General features: G+C 44.7%; 2 protein-coding genes and 1 pseudogene across 2 annotated transcripts; 1 reads left to right on the top strand and 2 right to left on the bottom strand.

The window, feature by feature from the left end:
* Positions 1–387: 387 nt before the first annotated feature.
* On the bottom strand, positions 388–4,571 carry LOC124004360 (actin, alpha skeletal muscle 2-like). The gene is made up of 7 exons (XM_046313202.1): positions 4,415–4,571; positions 2,588–2,727; positions 1,951–2,275; positions 1,676–1,837; positions 1,352–1,543; positions 1,069–1,250; positions 388–924 (listed from the first exon to the last, which is right to left on the bottom strand). Exons 2-7 carry the CDS (start codon positions 2,714–2,716, stop codon positions 781–783), a joined length of 1,134 nt encoding a protein of 377 aa, XP_046169158.1. The 5' UTR covers positions 2,717–2,727; positions 4,415–4,571; the 3' UTR covers positions 388–780.
* A 2,200-nt stretch (positions 4,572–6,771) lies between these two features.
* Positions 6,772–24,805, bottom strand: LOC124002444 (annotated as a pseudogene).
* On the top strand, positions 23,869–27,779 carry LOC124002446 (TAF5-like RNA polymerase II p300/CBP-associated factor-associated factor 65 kDa subunit 5L). Its single transcript, XM_046309818.1, has 5 exons — positions 23,869–24,099; positions 24,617–24,758; positions 24,995–25,099; positions 25,276–26,057; positions 26,229–27,779. The coding sequence occupies exons 2-5, from the start codon at positions 24,620–24,622 to the stop codon at positions 27,024–27,026; spliced, it is 1,824 nt and encodes a 607-aa protein (XP_046165774.1). The 5' UTR covers positions 23,869–24,099; positions 24,617–24,619; the 3' UTR covers positions 27,027–27,779.
* The last annotated feature ends 74 nt before the right edge of the window (positions 27,780–27,853 follow it).

The following is a 27,853-nucleotide window of genomic DNA, read 5'->3' as shown; positions in this document are numbered from 1 at the left end:
CACATTGATAATATTTTTGTAAAATAGAGTTAATATCACAAAGGAGGTCTGCTCAATGATTTATAGCCTTATATCCATGACATTGTTTGTCTTGTCAGGGACATTTAGAACAATTTACTTCAACACTTGTTGGCCTACTTGAGCTCATTGTTTGTCCTTCCAGTTCCAGGTAGTCATATTGGCCCTTGTTCTTCATAACATTGAAAGGCATCCAAATTGAAAGTGTCTCAATGTTTAGGCTATTCATGTTGCTTTGTGCCAAAAATGAATTAATCTTTGCCCTAATGGGTTTTTAATAGTTGCGCATCATAAAACGCACACCAAGGCCTATTTTAAGTGTTGATTGTGTTGTAATGCACATAAAAAAATAATAATAACAGAAACACGTTTGAAAATAGATGTTTTTTTATTTCCTATGTGGATCTCTTGATGATTAGTAGTTGATAATGTTTGGCTGAGTACAGATGGCACGTACTTCTGAGCCATTATCGGGTAACCAGAGAAAACAACGTTGTGGTCACCCTCTGTCCCTCTTGCTTGTCACCAAAACAGACTGTGCTCACCAAAAAATACCAAATGATGGACGATCAATAAATAACATTTATGTACATTTTACATTCACATGTTGGTATTTTTCCTCACACGTCGTGATATTGACGTCATTCTCTCCGTTTGCTGAGCTTTCGCTGTTACAATGTAACAGTTGTATAAAGTTGTCCCTTGATCGCAAGTCGGTGTGCCGTTGTTGCTTGGATCCTGAGCGAGATGTTGACAATGCATTTAGAAGCACTTGCGATGGACAATGCTGGGACCTGCCTCGTCGTATTCCTGCTTGGTGATCCACATTGCCTGGAAAGTGGACAGGGAAGCCAGGATAGAGCCACCGATCCAGACGGAGTATTTACGCTCAGGTGGGGCAATGATCTATGCCAAGTGAGAAAGGGAGTATTAGATACTGAGTACCATAGGTAGCACAGGTAACACAATGACAATGAAACAATTATGCAGACCTATGGCATCTCTTTTCACTATTTTACTGTGCGTAAAAGCATTGTTATTTGTAATTACCTTGATCTTCATGGTGCTGGGGGCCAGGGCAGTGATCTCCTTCTGCATGCGGTCAGCAATACCAGGGTACATCGTGGTACCGCCGGAAAGCACATTGTTGGCGTACAGGTCCTTACGGATGTCAATGTCGCACTTCATGATGCTGTTGTAGGCAGTCTCATGAATACCAGCGGACTCCATACCTGTGGAGGTATGCAAAGATCAATATTAATATTCAACCACTCTTTAGGCCGAAGATTTTATGTTGGATTTATATTATAGGCCTATAACGGTAAATACCCACCAATGAAGGAAGGCTGGAAGAGGGTCTCTGGGCAACGGAAACGCTCGTTACCGATGGTGATGACCTGACCGTCGGGAAGCTCGTAGCTCTTCTCCAGGGAGGAGGAGGAGGCGGCGGTGGCCATTTCGTTCTCGAAGTCCAGGGCGACATAGCACAGCTTCTCCTTAATGTCACGCACGATCTCACGCTCGGCTGAAATGAGACATTTCCGTTAATGCGTAAAAGTATATCCCCGTGCGTCTGCGCTTTTGTGCGTAAAACGTTATAATACTTGAAATTGATCAAACAAGCATTTCTATGCAAAAACACAACGTTCATGCTCACCGGTTGTGACGAAAGAGTAGCCACGCTCGGTCAGGATCTTCATGAGGTAGTCAGTCAGATCGCGACCAGCCAGATCCAGACGCATGATGGCGTGGGGGAGAGCGTAACCCTCATAGATGGGGACGTTGTGGGTCACACCATCACCGGAGTCCAACACAATACCTAAACACAGAAAACACCACAATTCAGTAAAGCAGATAACCCAACCATCAACAACTAGAAATACAAATAACGAGTTGTGTGCGAAAAAAGCCGCGAGCGGGGAAAGTTCTTACCGGTGGTACGACCAGAAGCGTACAGGGACAGGACAGCCTGGATGGCCACATACATGGCGGGAACGTTGAAGGTCTCGAACATGATCTGTGTCATCTTCTCTCTGTTGGCCTTGGGGTTCAGGGGGGCCTCAGTGAGCAGGGTGGGGTGCTCCTCGGGGGCAACGCGCAGCTCGTTGTAGAAGGTGTGGTGCCAGATCTTCTCCATGTCGTCCCAGTTAGTGATGATACCATGCTCGATGGGGTACTTCAGGGTCAGGATACCCCTCTTGCTCTGAGCTTCATCTCCTACGTAGGAGTCCTTCTGACCCATACCCACCATCACACCCTGGAAGAGACAGAACAAGCCCGTTGAGACACCGGCAAGGACATGGCACACACGCCTAACAACTACGCATTATCATCTAACGGTACACATTGGACACTAAAACGGCACATCGCACCTAACACATTACACGTTAGCACTAGTAAACTATACCTAAATGCACTATTTTACTTTAATTCGTATATATTTGCCAATATGCTTTTTACGCATATTTTTGCACTTTGGATATCATAGTTGGTTGGCTATATCATGAGACAAGGTATGGTGCCTTAATTCACTTTACTAGCCATACCTAGGAGTGGTGTTTTTACGTACCTGGTGACGAGGGCGACCGACAATGGATGGGAAGACAGCCCTGGGGGCGTCGTCGCCGGCGAAGCCAGCCTTGACCAGGCCGGAGCCATTGTCGCACACAAGAGCGGTAGTCTCGTCGTCGTCACACATCTTGGTGGGTTCTGAGACAATGTGCAAAAGAAACACACATTTATCATACAGTATACTGTAAGTAGCCTACTTACTGCAAGATCTCTCACTGACATTACGCACCTACATTCTATGCGTGAAAACAACATTCTGTGCGTAAAAACGATACTTTCGGATGTATTGCTGATGCATCATGTATGCTCACTTAAGATTATCCACGCGTAACAAATGATCAAACAGAATGAATCACATTACACTGAGAGTTTACCAAGAATGCATGTTAGGTTGCCTGCATTAGTGCTTCCCACAATGTATGTTCTTAACCATTAGATCACAGGTGTCAAACTCATTCTACAAAAGGCCGAGTGTCTGTGGGTTTTCAATCCTCCCTTGTACTTGATTGGTGAATCAAGGTAACTAATTAGTAAAGAACTCCCTTCACCTGGTTATCTAGGTCTTAATTGAAAGGAAAAAACAAAACCTGCAGACACTAGGCCCTCCTACTTTAGATGCACTTCGTGAGCCTGGGATGCTCACAGGGATATTGGTATCCACAGTACTGCATCAATTATACATTTTCCCTAAATTATTATTGTATTCACAAAATGTTGTATTCTCCAAGAATGTTGTTTGGAACCTAAATGCAATATTTAAGCTTCCTACTGCAGAATTATTTCACTACCCCATGGCTATGCACTGCAGACGTCATAGTTAATCTGCTTGTATGCTATTTCATTGCACTCTAAAGTAAGAGTTGTGTTCACGAGTACGACAAAAAATAACGTTTTAGTGTTCTAATTACGTTGGTAACTAGTTTATAATAGCAATAAGGCACCTCGGGGGTGTGTGGTATATAGCCAATATACCACATCTAAGGGCTGTGTCCGTATACCACACCCACACCCTTCATGCCTTATTGCTTAAATATGACACCGTAGTCTGACACGCAGGTCTCGGGAATTTTACCAAAGTGATAAAGATAACGTTAGGCTACACATTGACATTGACAAACATTTAAAAAATCGTTCCATGGAGTCATTTTACATTACATATACGTTTTATATTAATAAGTATTTCAGGTAATGCACATAAACTAGGTAAATAGATCGACAGTCAATACACATATTGGGTAACCTATCATATAGGGTAGGTATAAGCATGTAATGCAGTCCTTCCAGGAACTTTTGATTCAATGCAAAGTTGTGGATCTCTTTCTCTTTTGCTCTCACCTGCTGACGTAACAGGTTTTCCAATATTCAGTAGACATATTCAATATTTTGTCTTACATTATCTTAATAAAGCAAATTAACTACCAATATATATATATATATTTTTTTTAAATCTCAAAGACCAATTATAATTTATCAATTATATCAACATAATATTTTACAAAGACGCATTAGCCCATATTATGCAGGTAGACTAATGTACCAAATCAAATACATTTTAATCCAATATCTTCTATTATTATAATAATCATTGAACAGTCAGGTGAAATCTGTTTAGTTTACGATAGTAGGCTAAAAGTTAAACAGAGCCGGTGATTGGCTGCCAAGTTTCACTGACTGTCACAATACTGTGTAGATTATCTTTGATTTGTTTAATTCCTTATTCAGAGTCCACGATGTAATGTCCCAGAGAGAGGAAAAAAATCCACTCCTCGTATTGACCTCCTGGTGCAGCAGCGTGGTGTAATATTCCACGGACCCGTTCACTTACCTGGTTTTCTTTTAGAAGAAGCTCAGTTGCAGAACTTTATCACTTCTGGTTCCAGCTAAGGACTGATAGCAACCGCCGTCAACCTTATATACCCGACGCCATCCACCTTTTTTCGTCTCCTGACAACCATTAGGAATGTCCATCTATTCCACAGGAATTCTCCCGACCCCTTCATCCATATTTGGTTCTTGGGACGGGTGCGCACTGGACACTCCCGTAGACGAGCGCTGAAGAGCTCAGGGTCGCACTTCGTAAGGACGGTCCATATATGGAGAGGTAGTCCCGAATCCAAACTGTAGCGCTCGGCCCGTGTATGGAGAGCCGAGGGGTGTAATCCGTCGGACTCCTGCATGGCATTTTGAACACAGGCGCGCTTCGACGCAGGACTACACACGTCCATATCCTTCGTTCTATGACAGCAAACAATGCCAAATCATTCAATGATGCAAGGATATTGATTGTGGCTTTATTTTCTTCTTTGCAAATGACTTGCTTTCCGAGCGCACCTCGTCAAGGTAGCCCATGTTCTAGTCATGTTATTTCATTTGTTTATGTTGATTCCTTTACAGCTAGAGCAGGTGCGAATTTATATGGGTTGTTTAATTGAACACTACAAATTATTATACAGTGAATCTCAGTGTATTTTACCCGGTTCTTTGTCAGATGAATGTTATTTTAATTGATAAGAACATTTTTTTGGGGTGGAAATTGTCTCTCAAATGGTGTTTCAAATATGTGTATGTGTAGCTGTTAGCCTAGTACTATTTTTGAACAAAAAGTTTGAAAACACATAGAAAATTTGAAATAAAAATCTCTCAAACTTTTCACAAGGGTACTGATTTAACATGGACTTTATTCTGCAGAATCAACAACAGCAAATAGAGAGGGGGGGGGATTGTGTCAAGTTTGAGATGGGGGCGTTTGTGGTAGCTGGTCACTTGTAACTTCCTCATTTACTACAGTGGCCATGGTCTAGTTTCTCTGAACAGGGGGTAGCTCTGAACAGGGGGGGGGGGGGGGGGGGTAGGGGTAGGTGAAAGCAGATAGGACCCTAGCCATGCACAGTTCGAACAGCTGCAGCCAGCCACCAAGGCATGGACAATTCCTTTTTTGTAGCCCCAGCGTTTAAAAAAAGCATCTTTATAAACTGATATGTTTGTCCAACTGCTAACTCATCACTGCCAAAGTATCCAACTAAATATACTTGTGGAAAGGTATTTTAGTACAAGTAAACGAAATGTTTAAAATTGCATTATCCAACTTCCATTGGTCCCTATAATTTTAGCTTTGATAGGCATGTTATTGATGGGATAGCCTACTTCTTATACCAATATTACAATGTTTACATTTGTCATTTAACGGACGCTCTTATCCAGAGCGACTTACAGTAGTGAGTAATAAGAGCAAACATTATCATACTGGTCTCCCGTGGGAATCAAACCCACAACCCTGGCATTGCAAGCGCCATGCGGGACCAATACTCAGGCTCGTAAATGTAATCTCCATACCAACCATACACAACACCACCATCCATGGAGGCGTTCTACAAGCCAGACAGGAAGTCCTGTAATAAAATATTCCAAACCTAGAGCTCCCACACAAACAATCTGTCAAAGATCAGTGAAGGTTTCAACTTAGTGTCAGCATCCATGACAACTATTCAAAATAGTCGATCAAGACTATTGATTAGGTTTGAAAGAGTATGCTTAGAAGCTTATCAAAAGCACACTTTCTCAGAGGGAGTTCTTTCAATCCCCCCATATAGGGCTACTGAACCTTCAATCCCCCTCCCCCATAACAGCAGTGGTAATTTATTGTGTATGTCCCTAATTTAACCTCTATTTTCTATTTTTAGAACAAGACACAGAGGCCATCTGCTTCTGCCATCAGTGAAAGTGGATCAGTTGCAGACTCCTCGAAGCGTTGGGAGGGAGACACTTGAGTCAGGCCCCGCTATTTAAACAAGAACCCAATACAGTTGGCAATGTCGGCTACGAGCACCCAATGGCTTGCTGCAGAAATCCAATAGCCTATTATGGCATGTTAGTCAATGAGTGTGGTTGTTGTTGAGTTGGATGTTGTGTTCATTTTGAGTGGCTAGTACACGAGGTGTGTACTGTTTCATCTCTGGTCCTAGCCTAACGGCTCCAGTTGAATCCATGACATTTACTCTCCTGACTTTTACTCAAGCAATTATCACAGGAGATATAGGTGTATTGGAGATTCAGGATGTGTATCTACATATGTTGCTTTTTCCCAGGTTATTGAGGTAAGGAAATAAAACAATATATTTTGTTTTTCAAAAACTTAAAAAGGAGTCTCGTGAATGCCAAAATCAAAAGAATAGAACATTTACAGAAATATGATTTTATTTAGAAAATGCAACACGTTATCTTTTTGTCAAACAAACAGTAAAAATGGAAAGGAACAAACCAAGTGCAACCTGGGAGACAGTTGTGAAAGGGGTCAGGGGTCATCAGATCTGTGCTTGCAGGTAATGTTCATAGTTGGCCCGCATTACAAACTCAAAAGTGGGCTTTGATTTCAAAGCCTCCATCTCGTCCAGTTGAAGAAGGTCTTTGAAGTCAGGAAGGTAGGTCTGTAGAGGAACACCTGTGGAAAACAACAAGAGAAGATATTCAGAATAGGTTGGAATGGTCATAAAGAGGTACATAAACAGAGCAGTGAGACTCGATACCCTTTTCAATATTTTGTCATTAATAACAAAAAAAATATTACAACAATTCAACAATCTCCTAAATATCTGTTAAGTAACTATTGAAATGTGTTGTTAACAAACAAATTAACTGATGAGAATACAGTGAAATCCTTTGGTCAGACACAGAGACAAAATGGCTACTGCAGTGCTTACCTTCTTGTATGAGCTTGAGGAGGATCTTGACAAAGATGCTGTCCTTGGCTGCCTCCAGAGGGTCATCGTTCCCATCAGCAGACGACCATCTGTGAGAAACACAGCGTGAAGGAAGCTCAATGCAAACTTACAGTAATAATAATAATACTTATACATTCATTGCATTTACTATATAAAGCTCATTGACAGCGTAAATAAATTTTAAAAAATTAAGAAGTGTCAAACAGCATATTTACACCTATCAAATCCTTTCAAATTTGGAATTAGGAAATGAGCAAGAAAGGGAGTAAGAGTGAGATAGAAGGATTAGGGCCATTGAGCGGTACTTACTCATCTTTCTTGAGGGCCTTGCAGAAGATCTCACACTTGAGTCCCTCAATGTCCACAGCATCCTCCTGCAACAAGAATATGGCCCATATCAGTGAACCCTGACAGACCTGATTAATCAACCCTGAGTTAATGATTCATGCTAGCGGTAGTAGGACTACCTCGTCTATGTACTCCAGTAGATCCAGAGCCTTCTTGAAGTCATACTCATTGGCTCGTCGGTTGTCATCACAAATATACAGCTGGTGAGAAAAGAGAAAAATGAGGTCAGTCCATTGGTATTTGTGGGAGCTGCTTTTTGGGGTTCAGTTGGTGACAGGAGGATAGATGTGTGTGTTGTATTGTCATCGTGTATCTGTGTGGTGGCAGGTATGTGGATTTATGTAGTTACTGGTTGTGCGACTGTGTGTGTATAGTCTACTTAAGCTATAAGGCATGAGGGGGTGTGGTATATGGCCAATATACCACGGCTAACGGCTGTTCATAAGCATGACACAACACGGAGTGCCTGGATACAATCCTTAGGTGTGGCATATTGGTCATATATCACAAACCCCGGAGGTGCCTTATTACTATTATAAACTGGTTAACAATGTAATTAGAGCAGTAAAAATACATTTTGTCATACCCCTGGTATACGGTCTGATATACCATGGCTGTCAGCCAATCAGCATTCAGGGCTCAAATCACCCAGTTTATAATGGTGCATTGATAACGTTGTCTGTGTTGGGTTATGTGGTAATGTGAGGGGTCCACTGATGTGTGTTCTTACATTAATAAGGTTGTGAGCGCTGAGCAGGGGCATGGTGTCAGGGTTCTGTTGTTTCTCCTCCAGCAGCTGTTTGGGCAGAGTCTCCTGGTGCAGCAGGAACCGCTCCTGCTCTACCATGTCTGTAGGATGACAAAGAAAACACTGTTGATATCCCTGCAGAACTCACCAATTAGACACCCCACAGTGAACAGAGGTTTCCTTGCTTCTTTTGCATCAAACAGTGTCTGTTGTCTTAGGGCTAAATACGAACACAGTTGAAGCAGAATTAAGCAGCATTATCTCAAGTAGCCCCTTACCGTCTACATGTTTCTTCATCACAGCCTCAGGCATGTCTGATGCCAGGGCAGTCAGTTTACTGAGAGCCAACAGGGTCTTCTTCTTCACAAAGTAACGTGTCTCCATGTTGGCCTGGCCATACAGGGTTTTGTGGGCCTGGGAAGAGAAAGAGATGGTAAAATAAATATTACAAATGCAACACTGTTTATATTAACATGGGAAACTACACTATATCTACTGTATGTCTTTTCATATGAAGCAGCATGTTCACAAGTTAGCTACTAAGGTCAACTGATAGATATGTGTGAGTGTGTGAGTGAGTGAGTGTGTGAGTGAGTGAGTGAGTGTGTTCCACTTACACTGCTGAAGTCATGTACGTGGATGTGGTGCAGCCAGCTGAGGTGTTCGTGGGACTGCAGGAAGCTGGCCAGCTGCTGGTGCTGGGCGATGGGCTGGGAGAGCAGCTTGCTCCGCTTTCCCTTCTCCATGTACCAGCGGAACAGGAAGTCCGCAAAGTTCTACAGGAAGTGACATGGAAATTAAATGAAACACACAGCATCTTTGGAATCCTAGTCTAGTCATAGCTTGAGAAATAACATTTTTATCTCATAATGGGTATTAATGTATGATTTACGTGCGCTGTCTGAGTAACGGCAGGTAGGCTAGCGGCAGGTAGGCAAAAGATTGTTGGTGTGAAACCCCGAGCCGACTATGTGAAAATCTGTTGTGAATTTGAGCAAGGCACTTAACCCTAATTGCTTCTGTAAGTCACTCTGATAAGAGTGTCTGCTAAATAAATTAAAATGTAACATGCACATCTCCCTTGTTAGTGCCAGATTTGATAAAACACCAGTGATAAAAGTTGGTCGTGTTCAGTACGGCACACAGTAGCAAAACATTTTGCAAACAACAACAAAAATCTGCGTTCTTATTGGACCAGTTCAAGTAGTACCTCCCAATTTCAAAATTTCTCCACCTAATGAACACCACCCTGGTTTTAGAGAATTAGTGTCTGACCTGGTCGGCGAACTTGGCCATGTAGTGCTGCAGTCTATTCTGGTTGTCAGTCTGCTCACACATCTGGACCAGAATGTCAAAGTCACAATATTTCTCTGCCAGTGCCGCCACCCACTGGTACTGACCCAGCTCCACTGGAACATAAGGAAAAGTTAACACCCTTAATATTATTTAAGTGTACATAATACCTTTATAATGGATGCAATAAGCAGTCAGACTTATAATTTATGAAAAATATCAGCTACATTTAACTATAAATGTGTAATTCCACTTATTTTGTATTCCAAAATGGCTTGACCCGGTAACCAAATACTCAAGCCAAAATGGCCGCCCGGTATTTTGCGTTCAATCTCCACTCACACAGTGGTGCGAGCAGCTCAGAGTGTACTCCATCTCCAGGGTGTTGTAGTGGTCCTGCTGGCCCAGACGGCCCGGGCTCAGTGAGGTCAGCTGGGCAACGTAGCCTCCCAGGAGCACATCCAGCAGTGCTGTCAGCTGCTCGTTCAGGGCATTGCGCATCTCCGAGTCGGCGTGAGGGTACACGTCACGCAGGATCACCTCGTGCTGGCGGGCGATGACGGTGCGCAGCCCGCCCAGACCGCTAGAGGCTGTGGGGAGAGAAAGATACAGGTTTAGGGATTAAGGGCGCATCTCAATTGACTTACATTTGGGAGACTCTAAATTCTTCTCCTTCATCGCAGTGAAAGGGATCTAGCATATCACTTTCACCTATCGTGTCTTTTCAGATCAGTTGACATTAACAAAAGGAGAAAAGGCGTTCAACAGCGAATGTACCGGTCTATGGGATGTATTCTGGCTCAGCAGTGGTGCTCTCTGAGGCTCTGTACAGTGAGGCCTTGGTGTCTCTGTACTGACCAGCAGCCTGCAGCATGTCCTGGAATACAACACACAAACATACACAAATTATTGACTGTGCCATTACAATAAATACCACCTCACAAGCAACATGACATACAGTTGAAGTCAGAAGTTTTTCAACCACTTCACAAATTTCTTGTTAACAAACTATAGTTTTGGCAAGTCAGTTAGGACATTACTTTGTGCATGACACAAGTCAATTTACCAACAATTGTTTACAGACAGGTTATTTAACTTTTTTAAACTCACTGTATCACAATTCCAGTGGGTCAGATGTTTACATACACTAAGTTGACTGTGCCTTTAAACAGCTTGGAAAATTCCATAAAACTATGTCATGGCTTTAGAAGCTTCTGATAGGCTAATTGACATCATTTGAGTCAACTGTGGATGTATTTCAAGGCCTACCTTCGAACTCAATAGCTCTTTGCTTGACATCATGGGAAAAATGAAAATCAAAAGATATCAGCCAAGACCTCAGAAAAAAATTGTAGACCTCCACAAGTCTGGTTCATCCTTGGGAGCAATTTCCAAATGCTTGAAGGTACCACGTTCATCTGTACAAACAATAGTACACAAGTACAAACACCACCAAACCACGCAGCCGTCATACCGCTCAGGAAGGAGACACGTTCTGTCTCCTAGAGATCCCAGAACAACAGCAAAGAACCTTGTGAAGATGCTGGAGGAAACCGGTACAAAAGTATCTATATCCACAGTAAAACAGTAAAACGAGTCCTATATCGACATAACCTGACGGGCCGCTCAGCAAGGAAGAAGCCTCTGCTCCAAAACCGCCATAAAAAAGCCAGACTACGGTTTGCAACTGTACATAGGGACAAAGATAGTACTTTTTGGAGAAATGTACTCTGGTCTGATGAAACAAAAATAAAACTTTTCGGCCATAATGACCATCGTTATGTTTGGAGGAAATAGGGGGAGGCTTGCAAGCTGAAGAACTCCATCCCAACCGTGAAGCATGGGGGTGGCAGCATCATGTTGTGTAGGTGCTTTGCTGCAGGAGGGACTGGTGCACTTCACAAAATAGATGGCATCATGAGAGAGCATGAGGGAGGAAATTATGTGGATAGATTGAAGCAACATCTCAAGACATCCATCAGGAAGTTAAAGCTTGGTCGCAAATGGGTCTTCTAAATGAACAATGCCCCCAAGCATACTTCCAAAATTGTGTGAAAATGGCTTAAGGACAACAAAGTCAAGGTATTGGAGTGGCCATCACAAAGCCCTGACCTCAATCCTATAGAAACATTTGTGGGCAGAACTGAAAAGGCGTGTGTGAGCAAGGAGGCCTACAAACCTGAATCAGTTACACCAGCTCTGTCAGGAGGAATGGGCCAAAATTCACCCAACTTATTGTGGGAAGCTTGTGGAAGGCTACCCTAAATGTTTGACCCAAGTTAAACAATTTAAAGGCAATGCAACCAAATACTAATTGAGTGTATGTAAACTTCTGACCCACTGGGAATGGGATGAAAGAAATAAAAGCTGAAATAAATCATTCACTCTACTATTATTCTGACATTTCACATTCTTAAAATAAACTGGTGATCCTAACTGAACTAAAACAGTGATTTTTTACTTGGAATAAATATCAGAAATTGTGAAGAACTGAGTTTAAATGCAGTTGGCTAAGGTGTATGTAACCTTCCGACTTCAACTGTACGGATATGAACAAAAATATAAAACACAAAAGACAACCATTTCAATTATTTTACTGAGTTTCAGTTCATATAAGGAAATCAGTCAATTGAAATAAATTCATTAGGCCCCAATCTATGGATTTCACATGACTGGGCATCGGCCCACCCACTTGGGAGCTAGGCCCAGCAACTGGGGAGCCAGGCCCACAAGGTGCACCTGTGTAATGATCATGCAGTTTAATCAGCTTTTTGATATGCCACACCTGTACGGTGGATGGATTATCTGGGCAAAGAAGAAATGCTCACTAATAGGAAAGGTAAACAAATGAGAGAGAAATACATTTTTTGTGCGTATGGGATCTTTTATTTCAGCTCATGGACCAACACTTTAAACCTTGCACTTATATTGTTGCTCAGAATATATATACAGTGCATTCGGAAAGTATTCAGACCCCTTGACCTTTTCCACATTTTGTTAGGTTACGGCCTTATTCAAAAATGTATTAAATACATTATTGTTCCTCATTAAATCTACAAACAATACCCCATAATGACAAAGCGAAAATATAAAGACATTTTTGCAAATTTATGAAAAATAAAATACCTTATTTACATAAGTACTCAGACCCTTTGCTATGAGTCTCAAAATTGAGCTCAGGTGCACCCTGTTTCCATTGATCATCCTTGAAATGTTTCTAAAACTTGATTAGAGTCCAACTGTGGTAAATTCAATTGATAGGACATGATTTGGAAAGGCACACCTGTCTATATGAAAGGTCCCACAGTTGACAGTGCATGTCAGAGCAAATACCCAGCCATGAGGTCAAAGGAATTGTCCGTAGCTCTCCGAGACAGGAGGCATAGATCGAGGCATAGATCTGGGGAAGAGTACCAAAAAAATGCCTGCAGCATTGAATATTACATTTACATTTAAGTCATTTAGCAGACGCTCTTATCCAGAGCGACTTACAAATTGGAATATCCCCAAGAACCCAGTGACCTCAATCATTCTTAAATGGAGGAAGTTTGGAACCATCAAGACTCTTCCTAGAGCTGGCCTCTCAGCCACACTGAGCAATCGACATTGGTCAGGGAGGTGACCAAGAACCCGATGGTCACTCTGACAGAGCTCCAGAGTTCCTCTGTGGAGATGGGAGAACCTTACAGAAGGACAACCATCTCTGTAGCACTCCCCCAATCAGGCCTTTATGGTAGAGTGGTGAGACGGAAGCCATTCCTCAATAAAAATGCTCATGACAGTACACTTGGAGTTCGCCAAAAGGCATCTAAAGGACTCTCAGGCCATGAAAACAAGATTCTCTGGTCTGATGAAACCAAGAACACTTTGGCCTGAATGCCAAACATCACATCTGGAGGAAACCTGGCACCATCCCTACGGTGAAGCATGGTGGTGGCAGCATCATGCTGTGGGGCTGTTTTCTGAGGCAGGGACTGGGAGACTAGTTAGGATTGAAGGAAAGATGAACAGAGCAAAGTACCGAGAGATCCTTGATGAAAACCTGCTCCAGAGCACTAAGGACCTCAGACTGGGGCGAAGGTGCACCTTCCAACAGGATAATGACCCCATGCACACAGCCAAGACAATGCAGGTGTGGCTTCGGGACAAGTCTCTGAATGTCCTTGAGAGCCTGGACTTGAACCCGATCCACCATCTCTGGAGAGACCTGAAAATAGCTGTGCAGTGACGCTCCCCGTCCAACCTGACAGAGCTTGAGAGGATCTGCAGAGAAGAATAGGAGAAACTCCTCAAATACATGTGTGCCAAGCTTGTAGCGTCATACCAAGAAGACTCAAGGCTGTAATCGCTGCAAAAGGTGCTTCAACAAAGTACTGAGTAAAGGGTCTGAGTACTTATGTAAATGTGATATTTTTTTGCATATATTTGCAAAAATGTCTAAAAACCTGTTTTTGCTTTGTCATTATGGGGTAGTGTGTGTAGATTGTCAAGGGGTCTGAATACTTTACCAATTCACTGTAGATACACAGTATATATAAGCACACCATATGATCAAAAGGCAACTATACACATGCATGGGAGATACATGACAAACAATACGGATACAGAGAGCCCGCACTGACTGTGTTGTGTACCTTGATGATGGTATTGACACTGATCACCACTTCAGCCCACTTCACAGAGTCCACAGGGTTCTCCTTCAGAGTCCTCTCCTCCTCTTCCAGTAGACACTCAAAGACTGAGGAGATCTGAGACACACACACACACACACACACACACACACACACACACACACACACACACACACACACACACACACACACACACACACACACACACACACACACACACACACACACACACACACACACACACACACACACACACACACACACCTCTTAATAACCTCACCTCAGACATAAGACAGAAGCTTCCCGCAATCCCAAAGCTAATGCTTTGACAGAAAACATGATTTTATGATTAAATTGGAATCTCAAATCATCTAAATTGTGTGAAGACCCCAACTATTATCTCTGTCATTGTCACCAGACCCCAGCCCTTCTGGGGATATTATCTCTGTCATTGTCACCACTCTGAAGAAGACGTCTGCGGCCGTGAGGCTGGTGGACACGGTTGCATTGCTCTTCCTCAAGGAGGATGGCGCGCCGTGCTTGGCGTGGTGGTTCTTCAGCGTCATGGCCGCCTGTAGCTTCTCGGCGTGTTCACACAGCAACAGGCGCGTCGCCATGGGAGACGAGCGCACTGTGGTCTGGCCCAACCGGTCCAGGAGACCCACCTGTGGGGGAAGGGAGGTGTGCCAGTATGAGAACAAGTTCTCATTTACAACTGTGACCTGGCCAAGATGAAGCAAAGCAGTGTGACAGAAACAACATAGTTACACATAAATAAACGTACAGTCAATAACACAATAGAAAAATCTATGTACAGTGTGTGCAAATGGAGTAAGGAGGTAAGGCAATAAATAGGCCAATAGTAGCGAAGTAATTACAATTTAGCAAATGAACACTGCAGATGATGATGTGCAAGTAGAAATACTGGTGTGCAAAAGAGCAAAAACGTAAATAAAAACAATATGGGGATGAGGTAGGTAGTTGAATGGGCTATTTACAGATGGGCTGTGTACAGCTGCAGCGATCGGTAAGCTGATCAGATAGCTAATGTTTAAAGTTAGTGAGGGAGATATCGCTGAAGTTAGAGACGTATTTTTGCAATTCGTTCCAGTCATTGGCAGCAGAGAACTGTAAGGAAAGGCAGCCAAAGGAAGTGTTGGCTTTGGGGATGACCAGTGAGATACCTGCTGGAGTGCGTGCTACGGGTGGGTGTTGTTATGGTGACCAGTGAGCTGAGATAAGGCGGAGCTTTACCTAGCAAACACTTATAGATGACCTGGAACCAGTGGGTTTGGCAACGAATATGTAGCGAGGGCCACGAGAGCATACAGGTCGCAGTGGTGGGTGGTATATGGGGCTTTGGTGACAAAACGGATGGCACTGTGATAGACTGCATCCAGTTTGCTGAGTAGAGTGTTGGAGGCCATTTTGTAAATAGCCCCAACATCGGGGACCGGTAGGATTGTCAGTTTTACGAGGGTGTTTGGCAGCATGAGTGAAGGAGGCTTTTGCAAAATAGGAAGCCAATTCTAGATATCATTTTGGATTGGAGATGCTTAATAGGAGTCTGGAAAGAGAGTTTACAGTCTAGCCAGATGCCTAGGTATTTGTAGTTGTCTACATATTCTAAGTCAGAACGGTCCAGAGTAGTGATGCTAGTCAGGAAGGCGTGTGCAAGCAGCGATCGGTTGAAGAACATGCATTTAGTTTTACTAGCGTTAAAGAGCAGTTAGAGGCCACGGAAGGAGTGTTGTATGGCATTGAAGCTCGTTTGGAAATCGGGGTGTGGAGTATCGAGGTATGGTTGTTGAACTCAGTCATGACATATCGATCTTTATTCAGAAATCTGTGAGAAGCTCTGTAGTGAAGTCCGATCCCACGGTGACCCATATGATTAGAATTATTCCGGATTGAAATGTATTTCTATGCAGGTGGCCACAGGATTAGAATTATTCCGGATTAAACGGGATTTAAATGTATTTCTATGCAGGTGGCCCACAGGATTAGAATTATTCCGGATTAAACGGGACTGAAATATATTTCGATGCAGGTGGCCCACCTGTAGCAGGAAGTCCATGAAGCAGCCATGGGCCTTCATCTTGTCTTCTAGCTGGTGGAGGATGATGAGGAAGGTCAGGGGGAAGCCAGCACTCTCTGGACACAACAACACAGAAACAAGGTCACTTCTATGTGGAACAATATATTCAATAATTTTGATAGAAAATAACTACAGGTTTCCATGTCTTCGCCTGTCTACATTTCTCTCCCTCTTTTTCTGTTTCCCTCCCACCGTCAGGGACAGACTCAGCCCAGCGGGGGTCTGAGGCTGGGTAGTCGTCCACCAGGTCCAGGTTGATCCGGGTCACCACCAGGTCCAGCTCCCCGCCCACCTCCCTGTCTCCGTCCCCCTCCGGGGGGGAACAGCTCATCTGTCAGGTCATTCCTAATAAACACAACAGTTACGTTCTACTCACAACATTGTAAGGTAAACTCAATAGTAACAATGTTTATTGCTTAGATCATTTAACCAGGTTATTCCTGAAAACACATAAAATAATTTCACATAATTACTTAGTGGTACTCATTTAAAAAGTGTACACACCCCATTCACTCAATGTCTACATGTACTCTCTCACACAGTCACTCCCTCCCTCTTTCTGTAAAAAACTCAGAGCTCTGCGTCCTCATTTGGCAGTAACAGCTGCTCGAGCTTACCAACAACTGGGCAGATGCAATCACAGAGAGCAAGTAATTACACAGACCTAAATCCACATCGTCCTCAACGCAGGGACATTTTTTCAGGGGAGGAACAAACAAATTCCCTTGTTTTTCGAAGGAGGTCTGTGTCACTGTCAAAAAACTAAAACTTCAGCAATTGGGGCCAACGTCACACAATCTTTCTGCAGACTTACCGGCAGAACTGCAGAAACGCTGCTTTTAGGAGTTTGGTTTTGTCCTCTTGCGCTACAGGCTCCATCCTAGTCGGAGTCTCCATAGCAGTTGCCTTGAAACCAAAAAGTGTGAACAATGTGAACTCATCAATTATGTAAAAAGAATGAAAATAACAAATAAAAAACATTGCTAGTCCACCAAATGAATGCCATCTAATTATTCATACAAGTCAAATGACCCAATTGGCGACCCAGTTCCATATCAGAGACCTAGCCCTGCTTTATTTAATCTGACTCTACCTCAGGGCCGGCCCCAGCCAAGGAGAAGCAGAGGGAGTCCTCCATGGTCTCAGGCAGCATGGAGGCACTCTCCCTGGCCACCACGGCCACCAGACCACTGTTCTGGGAGAAGAACACCGGCAGGTTGGCACAGCAGCCCCCACCACGCAGACGGTCACCTGGAGAGATGAAGGAGGACGGTGAGAATAGAAACATGGGAGACGAGTCAAGTCAAATTGACCATTCATGAAAATGGATAATGATCTAAAAAGACAAAAAGGTTGTTGATATTAGTATGATAACTAGGTATTACTGAGAGCTGTTGTTGTAGTAGCCATCTACACCATTCACTCATCAATACCATTCTGCTTAAAACATTGGGTGCATGTCAACAGTCTCTAAAGGCTTCCTCTTCTTGTCAAATGTTTTTTTAATTAAGAAAATGAGATGAGGAAAAAAGGGCCAATTTTAAACTATTGAGAGGCACCCAATGTCCTCTAACCTTGAGCCCATTATCCATGTCTCTTACCAGGTGTGTTGAAGGGGATCTTCTCCTCAGGTAGACCTCCTCTGCCGGTACCGGGTGGAGCAGGCAAACACCAGCTCCTCGTTGTACAGGAAGGCAGCAGGGCTGGAGGCCAGTGGTAACAACAGCCTCATGGCCTGGAAGGCATCCTCACTCTGAGGGGAATAAAACAACATATCAACCATTAGACAAATAAACATCCACGTTTAAACTGAAGCAAGACCAATATGGTTGATATTCTCATGTCTGAAAAATAGCATTCTATTTTGTCGAAATTTATGAAAATGTAGAAAGCCATGAAGCCTTGAGCGAGTCTACTTAGGGAACCTATTGCCACTTTCAAACTCATACAATATATATTTTTTAAAGCATTCATAAACCATAATACACTAATTCAGTGACCAGGGTTAAGTGAAAACTGACCTGGAAAGGGGGGTTGTACTTGGTGACCTCCACAGAGAGCTCCTCAGAGATGTTGTTGCCGTTGTCCAGCAGGGTGACCAGGCAGAAGTAGGCCAGGCAGGGGGAGTCTGAGGGGTGCCAGGCTGCTGCCAAAACTACCAGGCCATCCCTGGAACACAAAATTATAGTCAGAAGTATGTAGAATCATAGTCGCAGTCACCAGCTGACTATTACGTCAAATCATGTAGTGAGATAAATTAACATCCAGAAACCTAGATGAGAGCTCGACTTACTGGCTCAGCTGCATGTCCATGTAGGTAACATTCACTCCCTCCTTGATTTCCTCATAGTTGCTCTCTGACCCCTGATTGATGGCGAAAAAAAAAAAAAAAAAAACAGGTCATGCCTTCAGGACAATCATCCAATCTACTGGTTAACTACCAAAATAAAGGAAACACCAACGTAAGTCTCTTAATAGGGTGTTAATAGGGCCGCCACTAGCCACCTGAAAAGCGTTGATGCACCGTGGCATAGATTCTCCAAGTGTCTGGAACTCTATTGGAGGGATGCAATACAATTTTTCCACAATAAATTGCATAATTTGGTGTTTTGTTGATGGAAAACACCGTCTCAGGCGTCGCTCCAGGATCTTACATAAGTGTTCAATTGGTTTGAGATCTGGTGACAGACACACACACACACACACACACACACACACACACACACACACACACACACACTTTAAACCCCCTATGCTCCTTTGATACCACTCTTTCAAAGTCACTGAGATCTCTTCTAGCCATGGTAGCCATAATGGCTAAGCATGATGATATGTTCATTTATTAATTAACTCAGGAAGCACATGCTTTGTGTCCCTCATTTACTCAAATGTTTTCTTTATTTTGGCAGATAACTGTCCAACCAAGGGGACAGTTCACCTCAAAGTAACGCACCATGATTTAACGCAACCTGACAAATTAACGTACCATGATTTAACGCAACCTGACAAAGTAACGTACCATGATTTAACGCAACCTGACAAAGTAACGCAACACAACATTCATGTAAAGTGTTGTTCTGCTTACCCAGATGACGTCGGCGACACTCTCCGTCAGAGCACGGCTGGAGTCCCAGCTGAGGACCTGGTGCTCTGTGACCTCATCCACCTTTCATTTACTGAGCCCACATTAGGTCAGAGTATACAGGCAGCCCGTCTCTCCCACCCACAGAACACTGTGGAGCTATAGAGGGAGAAGAGGGTATGTGAGCTGTTATCATCATATTACCTATTAATGACTATATTTGGGGGATTCATAGGACTCCACTAGAAGAAACGTGCATTATTGTTGGTAAGCGGGGCGAGCATGCCAAAGAGGCTGGAGACGCGGCGTCCGATGCCGGAAGCACCCCCTGGCCCCGAGCGCCCTCTGCAGCGGCCGGAGGGGTCCGCCCGAGACGCATCAACTGGCCCTTGTAGGATGACACGATGAAACTACCCCCCTGAGGGAAGAGAGGGATGGTGGGATGAGGGAGGAGAGGAAAGGGGCTGAAATCAACAGCACATAATGTTTAATCCGATAAATATGCTCAACGTGTATCTGTGCGCTACCATTTTACACAGAATTTGTTGGCAATTCTCAATCCACTAATAATGAGCACCTGCTCTATACATCCTTTATCTGTGATTGCGGAGCAGTGCTGTATTCAAGTGCATTGGAGATGTTGTACCCACTGTGGCTATTAAAACCTACCCTAACCAGACACCGTGGATGGATGGCGGCATTCGAGCAAAACTGAAAGCGCGATCCACCGCATCTAACCATGGAATATGACTGAATACAAACCGTGTAGTTATTCCCTCCGCAAGGCAATCAAACAAGCAAAATGCCAGTACAGGGACATGGTGGGGGCGCAAAGGACACGAGACGTATGTGGCAGGGTCTACAGGAAATCACGGATGACAAAAAGAAAACCAGCCACCGACGTCACGCTTCCAGACAAACTAAACACCTTTTTTGCCCGCTTTGAGGATAACACAGTGCCACCGTTGCTTCCCGCTAACAATGACTGCTGCCCTCCCCCCTCTCCTTCTCTGTGGCAGACGTGAGTAAAACATTTAAACATGTTAACCCTCGCAAGGCTGCTGGCCCAGACGGCATCCCTAGCCACGTCCTCAGAGCATGCGCCAGCTGGCTGGTGTGTTTACAGACATAGTCAATCGCTCCATATCCCAGTCTGTTGTCCCCACATGCTTCAAGATGGCTTCCATTGTTCCTGTACCCAAGAAGGCAAAGATAACTGAACTAAATGACTATCGCCCCGTAGCACACACTTCTGTCATCATGATGTGCTTTGAGAGACAGGGATCATATCACCTCCACCTTACCTGTCACCCTAGACCCACTTCAGTTTGCATACCAACCCAATGGGTCCACAGACGACGCAATCGCCATCACACTGCCCTATCCCATCTGGACAAAAGGAATACCTATGTAGGAATGCTGTTCACGGACTACAGCTCAGCATTCAACACCATGGTACCCTCCAAGCTCATCATCAAGCTGGAGGCCCTGGGTCTCAACCCTGCCCTGTGCAATTGGGTCTTGGACTTTCTGACGGGCCACACCCAGGTGGTGAAGGTAGGAAACAACATCTCCACTTCGCTGACCCTCAACACTGGGGCCCCACAAGGGTGCCTGCTCAGCCCCTTCCTGTACTCCTTGTTCACCCGATTGCGTGGCCATGCGCGCCTCCAACTCAATCATCAAGTTTGCAGACGACAACAGTAGTGGGCTTGATTACCAACAACGATGAGACAGCATACAGGGAGGAGGTGAGGGCGGTGTGTGGGAGTGTGGTGTCAGGAAAACAACCTCTCACTCAACGTTAACAAAACAAAGGAAATGATCGTGAACTTCAGGAAACAGCAGAGAGCACCCTCCATCCACATCGAAGGGACAGCAGTGGAGAAGATGGAAAGTTAAGTTCCTTGGCGTACACATCACAGACAAACTGAAATGGTCCACCCACACAAGACAGTGTGGTGAAGAAGGCACAACAGCGCCTCTTCAACCTCAGGAGAATGAAGAAATTTGGCTTGTCACCCAAAACCCTGACAAACTTCTTTGATGCAAATTGAGAGCATCCTGTATCACAGCCTGGTACGGCAATTGCACCACCCTCAACCGCAAGGCTCTCCAGAGGGTAGTGAGGTCTGCACAACGCATCACTGTGGGAAAACTACCTGCCCTCCATGACACCTTCAGCACCCGATGTCACAGGAAGGCCAAAAAGATCATCAAGGACATCAACCATCCGAGCCACTGCCTGTTCACACCGCTATCATCCAGAAGGCGAGGTCAGTACAGGTGCATCGAAACTAGGGCCGAGAGACTGATAAACAGCTTCTATCTCAAGGCCATCAGATCGCTAAACAGCAATCACTAACTCAGAGAGGCTGCTACCTACATTGAGATCCAATCACTGGCCACTTCAATAAATGTATCACTCGTCACTTTATTCAATACCACTCTAAATAATGCTACTTATAATGTTTACATATCTTACATTACTCATATCACATAAATATACTGTATTTTATACCATCTATTGCACCTTGCCTCAGCCGCTCGGCCATCACTCATCCATATACTTATATGTACATATTCTCATTCACCCCTTTAGATTTGTGTGTATTAGGTTGTTGTTGGGGAATTGTTAGATTACTTGTTAGATATTACTGCACTGTCGGAACTAGAAGCACAAGCATTTCGCTACACTCGCATTAGCATCTACTAACCATGTGTATATGACCAATAAATGTGATTTGAAGAACAATGCATCCACAACATACCAACTTACCCTAACAGCCACAACAAAGTTGCAGAGGTTTTCGCCCATGTCAACCACAGTCTCAGCGTAATTCCCCTCGTGGGCCAAACTGGGCCAGAACCGGGCTGTTCCCTCCGGAGCCACCGCCATGACAGAGATAGACTGAGCATTCAAGACAAAGTCCCACAACAACCATGACTGATGGTGAGTTGATTGGAATTTCAGTTAATTTGTTCCTGATTATTAGCCTGGGTGCCAGCTTATTCAGTCAAGAATGCCTTGTCAAGACAACAACAAGTAGGAAAGAGACTGGCACTCAGGCTAGCTGCTCAACAGCTAACAGTTAAGTCATTAGGCAGACATGTGCGATGTGTTCCCACCTTTGGAGGTTGAATAGTTTAGTTTCCTGATTAGTGATATAGTCATTGATTACCTGAACAGTGGCAGTCTCCAGAGGGCTGGGAGATGATATCGAGATGAGGTCAGCATAGTAGACAAACTCACTAGTGGGCAGCTGGAGGCCCTTACATACTGACAACTAGGAAACACAACAGAGAAGGTTCACGCATTGGCACTGCATGTTTTTTTTTGTTATTATAGGACACACTGTATCAATGTGTTGCATATCTCATCATTATCAACCAGGGTTGTGTATCCAGTTTTGAAACGGAGTGACACAAAGTGGTAGGGTTCTACCTGGACTTGCCCAATAAGGAGGGGTCATTTTGTGTTCCGTTTCAAAGCGCTTTGCTACGGTGTGACCCACTGAACTGTACCTTTGCATCAGCAGTCTGGCAGATCTTCCAGATGATCAGTCTCTCTCCACACACCATCCAGGCCCAGTCACTCTCATCCACCTTCACAGAGATCTGGTCATCAGCTGAGAGACACAAAACCCGTGGGAGAGTAGAGCATTGATCGGGATGACCTGTACAATGCATTCTACAGCATGTATAACTCGCAGAGAGATAATGACAGGAAAGAGTCAATGACCCACCATCAGCCATAGTCAAAGCCTCCATGACTTTGACAGGTAGAGAAGAACCAAACGTCTGGACATCGAAGTGGAGTGCTTCTGAAGTTGAGTAGCTCTGCACACGCGTGGGAGTTGATCTGGAAATGAGAGGGCCAGCAGTTTAAAAACACTCCACGATTGACTGTGCCTGAAGAGACACTTGAAAATGGCATGATGGAGCATGGACACTCACCTCGCTGCTAACGACGTCCTACGTGGGGAAAAGAGAAGCCCTGTAGGTGTACCGGCGAGACTCTTTCTACCGGTGACCCTTGAGGACTGCCTTCGGCCTGAACAAGGGGTGGGACGAGGGCTAAACATCGTAGCTATGCCCCAAAATGCTCAATATTAATTCAACTTCAGACAGCTCTTCTTATTTTGCGCGCACAATATGAAACTTCAGGCGCATTAAATATACGTCATGAAATACAAAATCAAATTCGCAGTACATAGTTGGTCCACTAGATCGTGCCATTGAATACATTTGTTTGTTCACTAATTGTTACGAATAACCCGTTCAAATAAAATCAGCATTACAAAATTACTGATTGAATTTATTGACTTTTGCAAGTAGCTAGTTGTAGTGTTTTGGGTGTCAGTAAACAGAACACAAATTATATTTTTTGCCATCACATTCAGGCAAAATAAGTCAATCGATCGATGACTGCAAGATGAGAGCGAGCTGCTATTTGATGGAAGGGGTAGACATACGTGATGGGGTTGCTACGATAGGCAACGGGATATTTGTGATAAAAAACAATCACATTGCATAAATATAATCTCCTTAATAGCTGTAATTGACAACGAAGAATATCAGCACGATATGCAGTGAGTGGCCAAGTTGTTGTTGATAAGATGTTTTTCGCTAAACCGGCTTAAAGTTCAGAAAGGGCCGTGTGGCCCTTCTGTCGACTGGCTAGCTTAGCTAACGTTAGCTGCTGGCTAGCTTGCTAATGACAGGACTGCAATACTCTTTGCTTAAGCTGTTTGGTGCATCATTTTACCAGTGCATTTGTTGCTCACTTGTACGCACGTCATTCATGATTCTCCCAAGTTTGCATAGTGACCCTTGCTAGCAGTTCTATTGAATGGTTGTTGTGTTGGAAAGTGTTAGCTAGCTAGCCATATAGCACATTTTTCTCTTCAACACCACTGAAGTGAGTTACTCATGGGTCTGTAATTCCATCAAGTTATTAATAGAGCTATCTAATTTCTAGCAGTGTTTGTAAGGAGTTAACTCATTTATGGAAATTCAATGCAGTAAGTTACATCAGATAAACAACGTCTTAATGCAGGTAAACATTTGCTTTTGTCCATGGTGTTGTAATATTTAATATTTTCCGAGGTTATGAAGCGGGTACGCACGGAGCAGATCCAGTACACTGTAGCTCAGTACCTGAAGCGGAGGCAGTATGTGGACACTGAAAGTTCCCTGAAGGGGACTAAACTGTCCCAGTCCGCAGAGGAGATGGCTGCCAACCTCACAGGTGAGGCTTTGAAGTGGCAGCTGGCTGGTATCTTCTGCAAAGATCTATGACCAAATCAAGTTAAACTAGTATCACAGATGTAATGGGGGAATGATGCCAACTATTTTTGCAGACATGATTAAGCAAATCTCACTTATTGAGAAGCTCAAGCATTATCTTTTAGTTTAGGATGAGTAGTACAAGGTGATTACTCATGGACATATACCTAATCTTATTGTCTCTCTTTCCTTGAGCAGTGCAGACAGAGTCGGGGTGTGCAAACATTGTCTCTGCTGCGCCTTGCCAAGCTGACCCTCAACAGTATGAGACCCAATTTTCCAGACTTCGCAATTTTCTTTCAGGTACTTCACAATTGCATAGAGACTGATGATATGTACGCTGCTATGCAACATTGGGCTATGTTCCAGTGTCCGTACTAACTTACCACTTAGTATTAAGCAATGTATTGTAAATGCTATGCTAGTTATTGTTGGCATAGGATCGTGGCCCTACTCTTTGTTTATTTTCTCTGGTCCAGAAGCGGTGTTGCCATGGGGCCAGGAGGTGAGCTGCGTCCTGTACCCACTCTTCGTTTACCTCCACCTGGACATGGTACGCTGCAGTCTGAAGGGGGCGGTGGATGGCTTCTACAGCCGCTTCCACAGCCTCTTCCTGGGGGACGCCGAGCAGCGCTCAACCGTGGAGCAGCTTCGCCATGTCCTCACCCAGCAGGATGTCACCGCCAACCCCAAGCTCCTGGCCTTACTCGACCACAAGTACGTGGTGAACCTGACGGAGCCGGCCTACAGTTACTTGTTACGCTACCTGCAGAGCGAAGACAACAGTACCCTCTGCAGGGCCCTCAGCACCCACATCCAGGTAGAGGTCACCTCCTCACCACGCACCGACTACCAGCTGTACGGGACGACGGGTGCGGGAGCTACCGGGGCCACCACCACGGCCCCCAACTCTACCTCCTCGTGGTCGGGTGCGGATGGCCCTGAGCGAGGAGAGGCGGCAGGGGTGGAGGTCCCCACAGGGATCCCGCAGAGCGAGGCGGCCCTGGAGGCACTGCAGGACTGCATTAAGAAGGTGCGTGAGGGGCCGCCGTCTCTCACCACCGTGTGCTTCTATGCCTTCCAGCACACAGAGCAGCTACTGAACACGGCAGAGGTGTCGGCTGACAGCAAGCTGCTGGCCGCCGGGTTCGACAGCTCGGCCGTCAAGCTATGGAGTCTTAGGGCCAGGAAACTGAAGGCCAGGCCACACCGGACCGACGTGTCACACATCCGCCTAGCATGTGACGTGCTGGAAGAGGAGGTGAGAGGATTTTTTTGGTTACCATTTTTACAGAAATAGTCAGTTGTTAGATAAATGGCATGGCGGTTGTTAGTATCTCTGCCACCAAATATGGGAAACTTTTACATATCTAGGCAGTACAATGGTGTGTCCTCTGAAAATGTCAATTTACTCTTTTCCCCCTGTATTCAGGCAGATGAAGAGGACGGCTCAGGCAGCGAGATCAAGACCCTGCGTGGCCACAGCGGTCCGGTGTTCCGCACAGCCTTCCTGACAGACAGTTCGGGCCTGCTGTCCTGCTCGGAGGACACGTCCATTCGCTACTGGGACCTGGGCAGCTTCACCAACACGGCCCTCTACCAGGGTCACGCCTACCCCGTCTGGGACGTGGACGTCAGCCCCTGCAGCCTCTACTTTGCCAGCGGCTCCCACGACCGCACTGCCCGCCTCTGGACTTTCTCCAGGACCTACCCTCTGAGGCTCTACGCCGGCCACCTAGCGGACGTGGACTGTGTCAAGTTCCACCCCAACTCAAACTACCTGGCCACAGGCTCAACGGATAAAACCGTCCGCCTCTGGAGTACCCAGCAGGGGGCGTCAGTGCGCCTGTTCACAGGCCACCGCGGCCCCGTGTTGTCCGTAGCCTTCGCGCCCAATGGGAAGTACCTGGCATCGGCGGGCGAGGACCAACGGGTGAAGCTGTGGGACCTGGCCTCAGGGGCTCTGGTCAAGGACCTGAGGGGCCACACGGACAGTGTCACCAGCCTGTCGTTCAGCCCCGACAGCAGCCTGGTGGCCTCCTCTTCCATGGACAACTCAGTCAGGGTGTGGGACATCCGAAACTCCCACAGCACAACCCATGCGGATGGCTCGTCCAGCGAGCTGGTGGGGCTCTACACAGGCAACACCAGCAACGTGCTCAACGTCCAGTTCATGGCCTGTAACTTGCTCCTGGTGACGGGAACAGCGCAGGAGAAACATGGACAGTAGCCATTTTGTTTTGTTTGGTCTGTCTGTTTAGTTTTGTTCAAAAGACTGTTGTGTCCATCTCAAACATGGTCACCATGGAGACATACATGTTTTCTTTCCTAAGCCAATCACAGAGAGGCTTAATTTCAGGCCAAAAGGTCACTTGCTAAAATTGCCCACTCAAGGTTGTTTTTGACAAGATCTCTGAGTAGAATAAGAGCTGTTAATCTGAACATACTGCAAAAAATGACTTGGTTTTATTTTGATGCTTATATCCACAATGCCAAAATGAGAAGTTACATGGAAGAGGGTAGGGAAGGACTTTTGATTTATGGCATTTTCACTGAGAACTACCTGATAGGTCCTACTAGTGAGACCTCAACCTTTCAGGCTCAAATGTTTCCAATAAATTTACATCAAAGTAGAATGTTCGCTTGGCATGATTACGGATGAGGATTGCATTTTGGGTCTAGTGCCTTGGTCAACACCTGTTTTATTCGGTCACGCACAAAATTCACATTGATCTTAAAAATGGGTCTCTGGCTATTCGATTACTTGAGTTGTTTAAAATCTGCATCTCCCCAGAATTTGTCCTCATGTTAAACATCATCACCGCTAATTGAGAATGTTGGTATGCTATAAAATGCTGAACTGTGATCAATATGAGAGTAGTCACAGGGAAAGAATGACAGCTGTACTTTGTTTCTTACCATTCTGTTAGTGGCATTATTTGTAATATGTTGAGAAGTGTAAATATATTTTTGTAATCTCTGACTGGCTGTACCTGGTTTTCCTTTTCCAAGAGAGATGGCACCCTGTTGCCTGTTTTTCTTTGTAGGTGAAAATTT

This window comes from Oncorhynchus gorbuscha, linkage group LG18 (genome assembly GCF_021184085.1).
Source record: "Oncorhynchus gorbuscha isolate QuinsamMale2020 ecotype Even-year linkage group LG18, OgorEven_v1.0, whole genome shotgun sequence".
Lineage (NCBI taxonomy): Eukaryota > Metazoa > Chordata > Actinopteri > Salmoniformes > Salmonidae > Oncorhynchus > Oncorhynchus gorbuscha.
This window is presented reverse-complemented; position numbering and strand designations above follow the sequence as displayed.